The sequence below is a fragment of the Mesoplodon bidens genome (genome assembly GCF_964165515.1).
Source record: "Mesoplodon bidens genome assembly, chromosome: 19".
In the NCBI taxonomy this organism is placed as follows: domain Eukaryota; kingdom Metazoa; phylum Chordata; class Mammalia; order Artiodactyla; family Ziphiidae; genus Mesoplodon; species Mesoplodon bidens.
Window position 1 is genome coordinate 29235514 of NC_138179.1, and position 12506 is coordinate 29248019.

The following is a 12506-nucleotide window of genomic DNA, read 5'->3' on the forward strand; positions in this document are numbered from 1 at the left end:
CGGCCGCCGGGGGCACGTGGGCAGTGGCGTCTCTCATTGGCACAGGGATAGAGCTGACCCTGCAGATCCAGGACACCGTGGGGGTGAAGGCCACCCTGAAGGAATTCACGGAGAAGCTGGCGGGGGCCGAGGATCACCAGCGGGCTGTGGCAGCACTCAGGGCGGAGGTGGAGAGCTTCGCTGCCCTCTTCCCTCTGCCCGGCCTGCCCGACTTCTAGAGGAGTGCCTGCCCGCCCAGGGACCCAGTGCCCTGGAGGCCCCACACGGGCCCCTTTTCGGACTTTGCTTTTTTTACCTTGTTCACAAACCAAACATTTGTTTAAGGCTCAGTGTTAGTCGTTCTGGGACAAGTTATTAAGGAGTTTAAATATGAACCTCACTTTCTCACAGCTACGTATAGTTATTCTGGAAAAATGAAATACAATTTAGCCATTCAGCCTTAATTATCCAGACTGGTGGAGGGCAGGGTTACTGGGCTTCCCTGACTTGCTGCGGCAGCCAGAAGCACCGAAGTTCGAGCTTGGAAGAGCTGCCCGTTGCTATCTGTTCCCTGGTGGGCACCAAAGGAGGACTCAGTTATAACCGTCGCAAACGAGGAGGGAGCGTCCTGGCCCTTCTGCTGTGCTTTCAATCAGAATCACAAGTTAGACGGGTCTGTTCAGGTGCCATCCAGCTCCGTGGGAGTCCCGCTTACAGCACCTGGGCAGGAGGGGGATGTGGTCCCCTTCCCCCAGCCCAGGGCAGGCAGGCCAGGGAACCTAGTCCCAAGCTGCTGAGCAGACAACCACCTCCCTCCCGTGATCAGGAAACCAGAGGTCACCTTCCCACAGAAACTTTATTTTTCACAAATCTCAAGTGCAAAACATAGATGACCATTTTTAATAAGCACAAATTTTAAACCACAGAATATCTACAAGAATTATAGCTTTAAAAAATACAACCAATTTTTATATCTCAAAAATATCTCAACTCAAATAAATTAATTTCTTAAAAAGTACACTTCTCATACTATTCGTTTGGCATGACTGGTTGAACTCTGGTGCAGCCACACCGGGAGCTGCGGACATGTGTGTGTTGTGTGCAGCACGCTCTCGCTCTGGCCGCAGTGGCCACGGCTCACCCGGTGGGACTCACGCTCACACACGAGGAGAAGCATGCAGTAATAATACAGCTTTCCAAAAAACGACAAATACGTCCTCACACACTATGCTTCTCTCCGTGGCCTTAACACAGCTGCAGTTGACGCCCTGGGGCTCCAGCGTAGCGGGCAGGGCAGCTGCCACCTCCGCAGCTGTGGAAACAGCCTTACACCCAGGAGCTTGACTCTTCCCCCCGCAGGAGACAAAGGCCACCACACAAGCACTCCCGGGAGGCTAGGGCCCAGACCAGCACTTGATTCATGGCCAAGTGCTCCCTCCTCCCCACAGCTGAAACCAAACCTCAAAGCAGGACGGGCTCAGAAGAGCTGGCTGTGCTCCAGCCTTAGCTGAGGCTGGTTTTCCTTCCAGCCAGAAGTAGAGATGATACTTTTCTTTTGCAATGTTAATACCATCTCTCTCTCAAAAATTCCAGTTTTATCAGTTTCTATCACAATATTGGGAAAAAGCCAGAAAGCTAGCTGGTTTGCTTCAAAGCACGAGCCAAGGCACTTTCTTGAGCCTCTAGGGAGATGGGAGGTAAGATCTGATGCTGGCTTGGGGGGCTGGTGCCTCCGAAGGCTGGCCACATGGACTGATGGACCGCACCAGCCCAGGAGGGCTCCTGCCTGTGCAAAGATGACGTGGGCTATGTGGAAAAGCTGACCGGCCAGGCGCCGTCAGGCTGGGGAGGGGGGGGCCACACGCCCAGCACTGGTGGAGTGGGTGGCGAGCTGCATGCGAGATCTTCCAGGCCGCTGGGCCTCCGGGGACGTGTCACGAGCTGCAGCAGCCCTGATACTCGGGGGAGAATCTATCGGCCATCCTGGGATTTTGACATGGTATTTGTTACTTGTCTGGGGATGAAGTCTATGATACTTTGCACACAGTAACTGATCTGGAGCAAGAAGTTCAGAGCTAGCTGAGAAATGGCAGCTGGGCTATCACAGCCCATTTCCAGATTCTACTAAAGGAGTAGGGTCCCCAGGGCCACAGGTGCTATAAAAGGGTTCAGCTGATGTCTACCGTGGAGCTTCTGGAAATCACTACTGCATAAATGCCAGCCTGGGCAGGTTCTTAACTTGGACTGCTTTATAAAGGCAGGGTGGGGGGCAGGTAATGGACTGGAAGTGAAGTTGAAACAAACCTCAAGGTTTTGGTGCCTGGGCCTTCGAGGCGATACTTAGGATTGAAGAAGTACTAAGGGCACTGACACCCTCTGATTTTTGAAGCATTTCTCAGCATTTGGACGCTTGCTGACCTATTACCAGGGAACACCTCTTAAGATTCCTGACGAGATGAGTTCGTTGCACAGGCCCCCACCACTCAGACTCAGGTGCGTCTGAGACTCCTGGCAGGTTCCAGTCCCCAGCGTGGCAGGGCCGGGAGGGCCTGGTTCCCCTTTGAAGAGAAACATACTTGGCATCAAGCAATTCTGTGAAACTGCCACACTGCAAAGTTGGGTTTTAACCAAACTTTAAACGCTGGAGCTCAGCCACCCGTCAGCGAACACAGCTCTGCTCCTCAATGAAGCAGCAGCTCAGGAGAGGGGCTCTGGGTGCCCTCTCTGCGGCTGCCCCACGGCCAGGCCTTCTCGCACCGGCAGGGCTCGCCCGAGGTGGAGCTTCTGCACAAACACCCCCCAGAGTGGACTTTCGCTTCTAGGAGGCCAGTGTGACTGACCTGCTGCCCCTTCTGCCTTCCCAGGTGTGAGGCGTGAACCGCAGAGGCCATGTTGGTGGCCCGGGAACAAAACAGGTGGGCCCGTGATCGCTTCCCATCTGGTCATTTGGGCCCCACGGACCACTCTTCCCTCGGAGATAAGGTGTCACAAGCTCGTGTCCCAGGAGGCCCAAGTAGATGCAGTTAGCCACCTGCCTAGAAAACAAAGCAGCATCTGAACACAAGGGGGGCAGTGGTAACAGGAGGGCAGCCTTCCCACCAGCACACACACTGCACGTTCGGAAGCTGCCGTGTGGTCCCTGGAGACGCCTCTCTGGGGACACAGGTGACAACACAGGTACAAAGACCCAAGGAGATGCGGTGGCAGCCCTGTCACAGTGGGCCTTGGTCATGGCCTCCGGAGCAGAATCACACTCTGGCAGGAATGGGGACCCTGACCAGAAGCCTAGGCAGGGAGGGCCATGGGAGAGAGATGATACAAAGCCTCCTTGGTCACCAGGAGGTCCTGACCGCTGTGGTGTGCTGCAAAGCTGGTGGCAGACCAGGTCTCAACAGCAGGACTCTGACGACACAGAACACGGCCCCAGCAGACACACATGCGTGCTCAGGAGCAACCACTGTGGCTGGTTCAGGTGTGTTTCACCACAACTTAGGGGAAAAAATTAAAAAGCAGTAATACCAAGAGTTCTCCCTGCTTAGGGACAAACAGCTTAAAGAAGAGATGTATGACATTTTCAAGATTGCAAAAAACCATCCATTTACACACACCAGTGGTAACTGTGTCAGGAGGGTCCTGGTGGGTGAACAGGAAGTGGGGCTGGGACTCAGCTGGGGCGGAATGAACTGCTGTGAGTGCGTGTGCTCCAGGCCGGCACAGCCTTCCCGGAGGAGATCCCAGCCCGCCGGCTGCCCCGCGCCCGCGACACCCCGTGAGGTAGCGAAGTGGTAGTGAAGGTCTGCGGTGACCTCTGCCGGGCGAGCGCCAGCCCACCTGCAGACCCTGCCCGAGAGGACAGTGTCGGCGCCCCCAGGAGAGCTGGTAGCTCCTCGCCCGCACAGCGGGAAGCCTGTGCCCAGCCCCCCATGACAGCGGTTCTGATGACCAGGGGCCAGTGACTGGTCACTCCGCTGAGCCTGGGAGCCCAGCGGCAGGCCCCTCCGTGCCTGGCGAGGACGTGAGGATAGGGCAGGGAGCATCCAGGGGCCTCCCATGGGAGGGCGGCTCCGCAAGGCCACGCGAAAGGCCCGGCTAGGGTCTGCACGAGGCAATGGACGTCCCGTCCATCCTGCTTTCGACCAAATCGTCCAGTTAACGGCTGCTCCTCTTGACATTGCTGTGCAAGAGGGCCGGCGTGGTCCTCCCTGCAGGCTCCGCCTCCCTGGCCCTCATCACACTGCCGAAGCTTTCTTCTGCCCTGGCCCCCAGTCCCGAGCCCAGGCCACTCTCCAAGGGGCTGTGAGCTGTTACCGTCCTTCCAGATGCCGCCAGGGGGCCAGTGCCCCCACCGCCCTTGCCCAGAGCCACCTGGGAACCATGGCTGCCACCTCGGTTTCCTTCCCGCCAACACCAGAAATCTAAACAGCTCAGAAGACTCCCCCAGTCATGCCAACGCCCTCCCCGTACCGAGTCACAGGTCTTGGTCACAGTGGCCGGGCCTGACCTCAGATCTTGTATAGGAAACTGGGGACGTAGTCGAACCTGAGCACGGGTTGGCCGGCCGCAGAAGGCTCCCGCGTGTAGTGTAGCTTCAGCAGCTCTGCCAGGTACTGGACCACCTTGACGTCTTCGTTCACCAGCCCCAGGTTCAGCTGCAAGAAGCTGGCCCGGCGGCTGGCGGCCAGCCCCTCGGCTTCCGTGCCGCGGGCGGGCAGGTGCAGGTGGCGGCAGAAGGCGTAGAGGAAGGCCTTGGCGCAGAGCTGCGTGAGCACACTCTGCACGTGCAGGAAGTAGGTGCTGCCCCGCCTGATGTGCGTACGGTGGTCTGCCAGCCGGGGCACCAGGGTGCCTCTGTAGAGGGGGCAGCGCAAGGTCTTCCGGTCCAGGTCCAGGATGCTCGTGTAGCGGCTGTAGCGGCTCAGGGCGTGGAGGGTGCCAGCACTGGCAGGGGATGCCACCCTGAAACACACAGGCCGAGGTCAGGAGGCAGAAGCTGGGTGGGCCCCTGCTGCGAGGCCAGCCCCCACCGGGCCCCACTTGCCGGCGCCCTCTGGAAGGCAGGTCTGGCCACCACGACCTTCAAGGCTCCTCACCCCTCTCACGACCAAGGTCAAGTGCCTAGCGTGGCCCACGAGGCCCTGACGATGTGCTTCCTGCTGCCCCTGACGCCCCACCTGTCACTCCCCAGGGACTCCCCTGCAGCCTCGCCAGGCTTTCTGTGGGGGCCCTTCTGCTCTGCCCGGAACACCCAGCCTTCCCTGACCTGTTTGCTCCTCTCGTTCTTGCTCTGTGACCTTGGTCGAGGTCCTTAACTTCCGAGCCTCGTCTGTGAGGCAGGGACGATGGTCCTGCCTCTGGGGTCACAGCGGAGGCACGGGCTGTGGCGCTCAGGACAGCGCCTGGCCCTCGCCACCAGCCTGGCACTGACCGGTGTGGCGCCAGGAGCTCCTGCAGACCCAGGACCGTACCCCATGCCGTGCCCGGCACATCAGAGGCAGGCAGGCCGGGTTCACTCAGCGAGGGAAGGAGACCGGAGTGTCGGCCTCAGTAAGCGGCCCCTGACCACCCCGTCTAGACCAGGTCTCCCAGAGGAGCTGGGATTACCCTGCAGAGTCCAGCAAATGGCTGGCTGACCAGCCGCTTCACACACTGACGCTCCTCTGGAAGTTGGGGCTTGGGAAGTACCTGTAAAAGGACTGACGGTCTCTTGGGACTGAGATCACCTAATCATACTTTCCCTTCACGGGTGCTCTCTTCTTGTAGAGTTAACACTCGTTTACTGTGCGCCTAGCGTATTCCAGGCAGTGACCTGGGGCCTGGCCTGGCCGGGAAGAAAGGACATGCACACGAGCCGGCCCAGCGAGGGGAGGCGTGGCCTCCGTATCCACAGCAGCAGCCGTGGGCTGGGAAGGCGCTGGAGGAGGGACCTCGGAGTCCTGAGAGAGGTGGGCTCTGGGGACTGCAGAGCACGGCAGGGGCAAGCGGGGCCATACGTGCGGGGCCAGGCCCCCCACCACAGGCCACGAGGAGTCAGACTTGCGGGCGGCTCCCTGCCCGCTCCTGGGTCACCCTTACCTCCCCCCGAGGGGGCTGGGCCACGAGCTAAATGCCTCACTTCACCTTCCTGCCCTGCACTCGGCTACCATCGGCCTCAGGCCAGCCTCTCCCCAGGCTCTGGCACCCCGGCCTACTCCCGCCCACCGCGGCACCACCTCTTTTGTGTCTCCAAACTCTTCCTTCATTGGTTCCCCCCAAAGCTCCTCCGGAGGCCAGATGACACGGGAGGAGGTGCGGCCGGGCCTCTGTCCCTCGGGCAGCACCTCCACCCACCCCCGTCTTGAACTTCGTTACGGCCCATGCGAAGCCAGGGTGGCGGGGGGACTCTGCACAGATGAGGACACTGAGGCCCACAGAGGGACCGTGGCTCGTCCTAGGTCACCCACGTAGAAGGTGGCTGAGCTGGGATTCGACCCAGGGCCTCTGACACAACACCAGCACCTCCCCCACCAGAACGGAGCTGTCTTCCAAACAGTCCAGGCCTTCTCACTGCTGCTTAGTAAGCAACCCGATTATCGCTGGGTTTGATTTATAATCGCGGGAAACCAACCTGATTGTTTATCCATCTCTTACACCCACAAATGTCTGATCTGACTGACAAGCATTTCCAGGCAGAGGGCCTACTTCAGTGGGAAAAAAAAAAATCCAGGGCCAATGCCACCGGTGGTTCTGGGGTGAGAGTCCTACACACAGTCCAAGTGCCTGGGGGGGAAGGGACTGTCCTAGGCCACAGCTCTCGGATCCCAGACTGACCCCAGCACCCGGGACCGAGCCCCGTGGACACACAAAGGCACCCCTCTGCTCACACCCTTAAATGCTGACCCTCAGGTGGGCCTCCACCCGCCTCTTCGTCTCAGTGCCGGATCTGCCTGCGGGGCCATCTCACCAGCCACCCGCAGCTCTGCGCACCCCCGGGGCCGGGGCTCCGCGTGCATCCCGGGGGCAGCCCTTCTCTGCTCCACGGGGTAGCGGCAGGAGCCTCCGCGCCCGACAGCTGGCGCCACGGCTCGTCCCCTCATGGCGCCGCCCCACCGGGTCCGCTGCTCACCGCCCGGGACGCCTTCAGGTGAGCCGCAGCGAATCCAGTCCCTCCCTCCTCCTGGCCCCTTGGCCGACCCTCCAGTGACACATGCCCTGGGGGGCAAGGCCCCTGACCCGTTGACCGTGGTGCCCACCGGAGCAGGGCCCTCCGGGGGCAGATCTCCCGATTCCCAGCACCTGTGCGCGCTCAGGGGGTGTGGGAGGGAGGGCTTTGTGGGACGAGTCACCAGACATTCCCTAGAAAGGTCTCAGCTGTCACTGCCGACGGGCCTCCCGCTTTCCTGGAGGGACCCTTCACGGCTCCAAGTCCGGAGGCGAGGGCCCGTCTCCACCCCGGCCACCTGGCCTGCCTTCCACACGGCGATCGGCAGCCCCCTCCACTGCCCCCCAGGACGTCAGAGCAGCGCCTGCACGGAGCAGGCGTGGGTCAGACACGATGGGCCCCCGACACTCGCCAGCACGAGGCAGGTCTTCCTCGTGCAGATGAAAACAGCCTGGGGGAGCGCCAGCCCAGGGGGGGTGATGCTGGGACAGGAGCGAGGCCGGCCCTGTCACGCGACGCCCCACTGCTGACGCGCCTGTATCCCGGCTCCGGGCACAGCGGCTGGCCCGTAATGGCTCTCAGTAAGCATCTGGCAAATGACCACTATTTTCCCAGGAGGGAGGAAGGCGCTGCCCAGGTGCCCACTGCAGAGGAACAGCTCACAGCCCCCTTCCAGGGACACTGCCACCTGCCGCTACCCCCGCCTGCACCCCAGAGACACCGTGATTGAAAACAGCTGGCTCCCCAGTGCAGCCACGCCGGGCCGCAGAATCCTTCTCAACACAGCACTGCAGCTGGGTGCCCAGGAGAGTGGAGCTGATGTGAAGGATGCACCTCAATTGCCTGCCGGCGCGTTCTAAGGAAGGAAGCTCAGGGGAAGCCTCTGGAAAAGGCAAGGCCATCCCAAACTTGGTGCTGGATAAACCAGGTGATGTCAATAAACTGACATGCGTTTTAGATTCTCCACCTTTTGAGGCAAAAAAAATCAAAGGTCAGGGGTTGGGGTGAGAGGAGAGAGTTGGAGAAGTGAAGGTGTGTGTGTAGGGGCCGCCTGCCCGTCACCCCACCGAGAACAGCAGCCAAACGCAGTCCCTTAAAGGCCTCCCTCCACCCCCCACCCCGACGCCAGCTCAAACTTGGCGCCGGCAGGGGCGCGGGGGCCCGGGCACCCACTGAGCCTCGGCCCTGCGTCCACGCTCCCATGATGCCCACGGGCTGGGCTTACCCCGGTGTGGCAGGCCCGTCCTCACTGTTCCCCCACTGCGACCCCAGCCTCCCTGCCGCTCAAGCCAGAGACCCCAGACCTCCTGCGGGCACCCGTCCCATGCCTCCCATGTGAGGTGCCGCCGTCAGAGCTCTCGCCTCCCTGGGCCGCCGGGCTCTGGCCTCCGGAGCACGAATCCTCCCAGAGCAGGGCCCCTGCCCAAGACCTCCAGCTCGTACCCCAGCCCCGCCAGCACGGCCCGAGAGTGAAGTGGACGTGGAAGCGCCGCGGGCTTGAATCCCACCACCATGCCCCCGCGGGGCAGCCAGGGATCGAGCAAGTCAGGTGGCTGTGAGCGGGGCGAACACGAGGAGGCTCGGGACGGTGACCTCACGGACGCCAGGGACCCGCGTAAAGGGAAACAGAACGGCGCTGACTGCCGCGGGGAGGAAAGGCCTCCTGCCCTCTCTGTAGTCCAGAGAGTGGACTCCCACCATCACCCAGCTCGACGCGCATGAGTCTCAGGTGAGCAAAGGCAGGTGCGGGGAGAGAAGTGAGCCCAGTGCGCACGCCAGGGCAGGAGTCCCCCGAGCCAGACAAGCAGAACGTGGAAAAACCCAAAAGAACCTGCTACAGCACAAGCCGGTGACGTGGGGAAAAAGGAGAAAGCTTCCGGGGGGCGGGGGGGGATGGGCTCCTGGGGCAGAGGGGACAGGGGAGGGAGAGCCGGGGCGGCTGCCTCTCCCAGCACCCCTGCCCTCCTCAGATGCAGACCCCGCCTCAGTCATTTACCCCATAGTGTGAGTTAGAGACTCAGCAGGGACCTGAGACCCAGCAGTCCAGTTGGTCCCAAACCTCGCTGCACACCGGGCGAACTCCACGTCGTACCCTAGGCCAACCCAATCGCAACCCTGCGGCATTCTAGAAAATCCTCCCAAACCATTCTGACACAGCAGGGTGCAGACCAGGTTGGGAACCACTTAGGAACTGCAACCCCTCATGTGACAGACAAGGCAACACGTCAGAAAAGGGAGAGGATTTGCCGAAAGCAACACAGCGAGTTGGTGCTGGGGCCAACCTGGAAGCCAGGCCTCCTGGTTCTGGGGCCACCACACCGACTCGTGGACCTCACCCAGAGGGGCGGCCACCTGAAGCCTCACCTCTGACCAGCCAGGGCCCACCCCCACCACCTGTAACCAATTACCTCTGCAGACCAATAAGCTTCCACTTCTGAAAATCCGTGATATGCAAAGGAGAGGACACCCAGTGCTTCACGGGCTTGGCATGGAGGCTGTAGCTGGGGACAAAGATGGACAGCGCAGTCACAAGCTTCCTGACTACGGCCTCCTCCTCCCCTAGGATCACGAGCGTCCTCCCGCTGAGCAGGGAGTAGATGGCTGGGTGGGCGAAAGGGTACTGGCGGATGAACTTTAAGGCGTTCTGGCCGGCCCTCTTCTTATGCCTCTCGGAAGAGGGGCCAGTGGGAGGAGCAGAGGGGGGAGTCCGGTCGGAGCTGGCGGAGGTGACGCTGCTCCCGTAGCTGGTGGCGTCGGAGTGGTCATCCAGGCTGGTCTTACTGCTGTCCCGGCTGGCCAGCAGGCGGCTCGGGTCCAGCTCATAAGCAGGGAAGCCTTCGGAACCGCTGTCTCGGGAAGAGGCGTTGGCGTTTTCCACTGAGAAGTCCACGTGGAACTCCTGGTCCTTCTGCCGGTAGCGCTGCGGGGGGACGCTCACTACCCCGTCCTCGTCAGAGAGCGTGTGGCCCGGGGTGGAGAGCAGCACCGGCAGAGTGCCACCCTCCCTCCCAATGCAGCAGGAGTCTGTCTGTGACGGGGTGACTCCCGAGCCGCCCTCCTCGGCCTCCCCCAGCTCCGGCGGGCTGAGGCCTGCCTGGAAGTGGATGGCTCCCCCACCGTCATCTGCGTAGGACTCTTCTTCATTAATGGCACTTGGGTAACTGGCCTTGAAGTCGTCCGGGATGAGGGCCTCGGAGGGGCAGGTGCTGAGGACTTCAATACTGTCCCCGCTGATCGTCCTGTGGCTGACAGCCTTGCTCCGGACCACCTGGGGGCTCAAGGGCACCGTGAGGCTGGCCTGGCTGTCGGACTTAGACAGCACAGAGGTGGACTTCTCCGTGCCGAGAACCTCAATGCTCTCTCCACTGCTGATGCTCCCTTTCATGTCCATATCCAGGTAGTCCAAGTTCTCCTGGGGGTCAAAACTGCTTGACTCTGTCACCTCCACTTCCCTGGACCCCTCCTCCCCAAGTTCCTGCTCCATCTTGATTAGCACGGACTCCACACTGGACTTGTAGGAGCCCACGCTAATTAACACTTGAGGAACTGGACATTCTTCTACAGACCTGGAAGGCGGCCTGTCGTGACTGGGCTTAGCGGGTACGCTCTCCTGTTTCTCTTCTCCCCTGTCATCGACCTCTACCAGGTCTTCAAAGAGGAAGTTTGTGATATGCTGTTGCTTCAGGAGTGCTCTGTCGATCTGGCTGGTCAGGAGGTAGCACAGGTCTCCTCTGAAAATGTGCTCAATGTGGCTGAGCTGGGCCAGGGTCTGGGTGAAGTACTCGGTGTCGCAGAGCTCTTCCAAGGTCTTCAGCTTCTTGTCAAAACACTTGGTGGACTTTGCTTTGATGAGTTTTGGGGTGTAGGCGGGTCTGCAGGTGTAATGGTCTGTGTCAGCAGACTCTTCGGGGTCAGAGGTAGTGGCTGCCTGGCTGGGCAGATCCTGGGTGTGCTCCATCTCCCCAGGACACAAATCAGAGCCCCTCAACTTCCGATGAGGGTACGAGCGGATCTGCCTCAGCAGGTCTTGATGTTCGATGATGGACTTCTCCACACTGGCCAGCTCATTGGCCTTCTCGATGGCCTGAGATGAGTAAAAGCCTTTGTCATTGGCTTTCTTCTGGATCTCCGTCTCGGTGTGCAGCACTGTCCTGGTGTAATCCAAGTCTTTCAGTTTTTTTTCAAGTTCCCCAGCAAATGCCTTCCTGTTGCCCGTTTTCAAGCACTCTGAAGCTTTGGAAAATTCAGCTGAGAGCTCCTGGAACTGCTGCATGATTTTGTGCTGGTCTGCTGAGATATAAGCCATACAAAAGGGCCTCACGAAGCCACGGGCCTCCAGGTCGTACAGGGTGAGGTGGTGCACGTAGGCAAAGGCCCCCTCCTTGGAGTCTCCCAGCACGACCTTGGAATCCTCCACGAAGTTCAGTTTGGGGTAGGCAGAACCAGGGGGATGGCCCACGAAGGAGGCCTGGTAATCCACAGACATGATCCGCAAAGAGAAATAATTGAGATCAAAAGTACCGAAAACTTTGGTGTCATTGGGGATGGTCAGTAAGGGCTGGGGTCCCACCTGTTCAGAGAACTCGGAAATAAGGATGAAGTCCCGAGAGAACTTGGCCCCGGACAGTTTGGACCATGGACTGGCTCCGTGGCTGGCGAAGGGGAAGAGCGGCACCGAGTACTCTTCGGGCAGGGCCGGCTCATTGTAAGGCTCCTCCTCGTACTCGTCCTCTTTGGTGAAGGCCACCACGTCAGGGGCGCTGATCATATTTCCAGGTATATGGTGAGAACATTGAGAGGAAGTGAGAAAGAATGCGGGGGTAGCCAACGCGAGGGAGCCAGGCCTCTGGAGGAGGAAGCGAAGTTCTTGCGGGCTTCTTTGCGCCCTCAGGGGTACAAGGCAGCCGGTCACACACCCGCGGGCTCGAACTCCCGCAGCCCCTCAGAGCTGTGGCTCCTCCAGAACTCTCGGAGGCCTGAGGAACTCCGCGAGTCGGGAAGACCCGGGAGGCCGGCTGCCCTTCTACTCCTCGGGCGACCACAGCCGGCGCAGGGCACCCGCAGAGAGGTCACCGGCACTCCCCAGAACCCACCGCCACGGCAACAGCCTCAGCCCTTAACAGGTGCCCAATGCAGGGGTACGGGCCGCCGCACGGACCATCCAGGCGTGGCGGCCCCCACGGCCCGAGAGCAGAAACCGTCGCGACTCCCCCGACGCCACAACCCGGAGCGAGCTACCGCGGCGCCGCCACCTTGCTATCACATGACTCGAGACATCATGCCGCGAGACCCGGAAGCGTTCGCGTCAACTTCCGATCCGGAGAGCGGCGTCTCCCGAGGGCGGAGCGGGAAGGGAGGGAAGTGAGGTGGCCGCGCCGGGCAGCCTGGG

At 60.7% G+C, this 12506-nt stretch overlaps 2 protein-coding genes across 7 annotated transcripts in view; one reads left to right on the forward strand and one right to left on the reverse strand.

Moving 5' to 3' along the window:
• SHMT1 (serine hydroxymethyltransferase 1) overlaps positions 1–4451 on the forward strand; it is a 65853-nt gene extending 61402 nt beyond the window's left edge. For all 6 annotated transcript variants that reach the window (XM_081219665.1, XM_081219664.1, XM_081219662.1 and 3 more), the window contains one exon: positions 46–4451. In XM_081219665.1, the coding sequence (XP_081075791.1) occupies positions 46–218 (173 nt within the window). In that variant the 3' untranslated portion in view covers positions 219–4451. The remainder of the gene's footprint in view (positions 1–45) is intronic.
• SMCR8 (SMCR8-C9orf72 complex subunit) lies at positions 817–12373 on the reverse strand. Its single transcript, XM_081219655.1, has 2 exons — positions 9526–12373; positions 817–4935 (listed from the first exon to the last, which is right to left on the reverse strand). The coding sequence occupies exons 1-2, from the start codon at positions 11883–11885 to the stop codon at positions 4482–4484; spliced, it is 2814 nt and encodes a 937-aa protein (XP_081075781.1). The 5' UTR covers positions 11886–12373; the 3' UTR covers positions 817–4481.
• Positions 12374–12506: the final 133 nt, after the last annotated feature.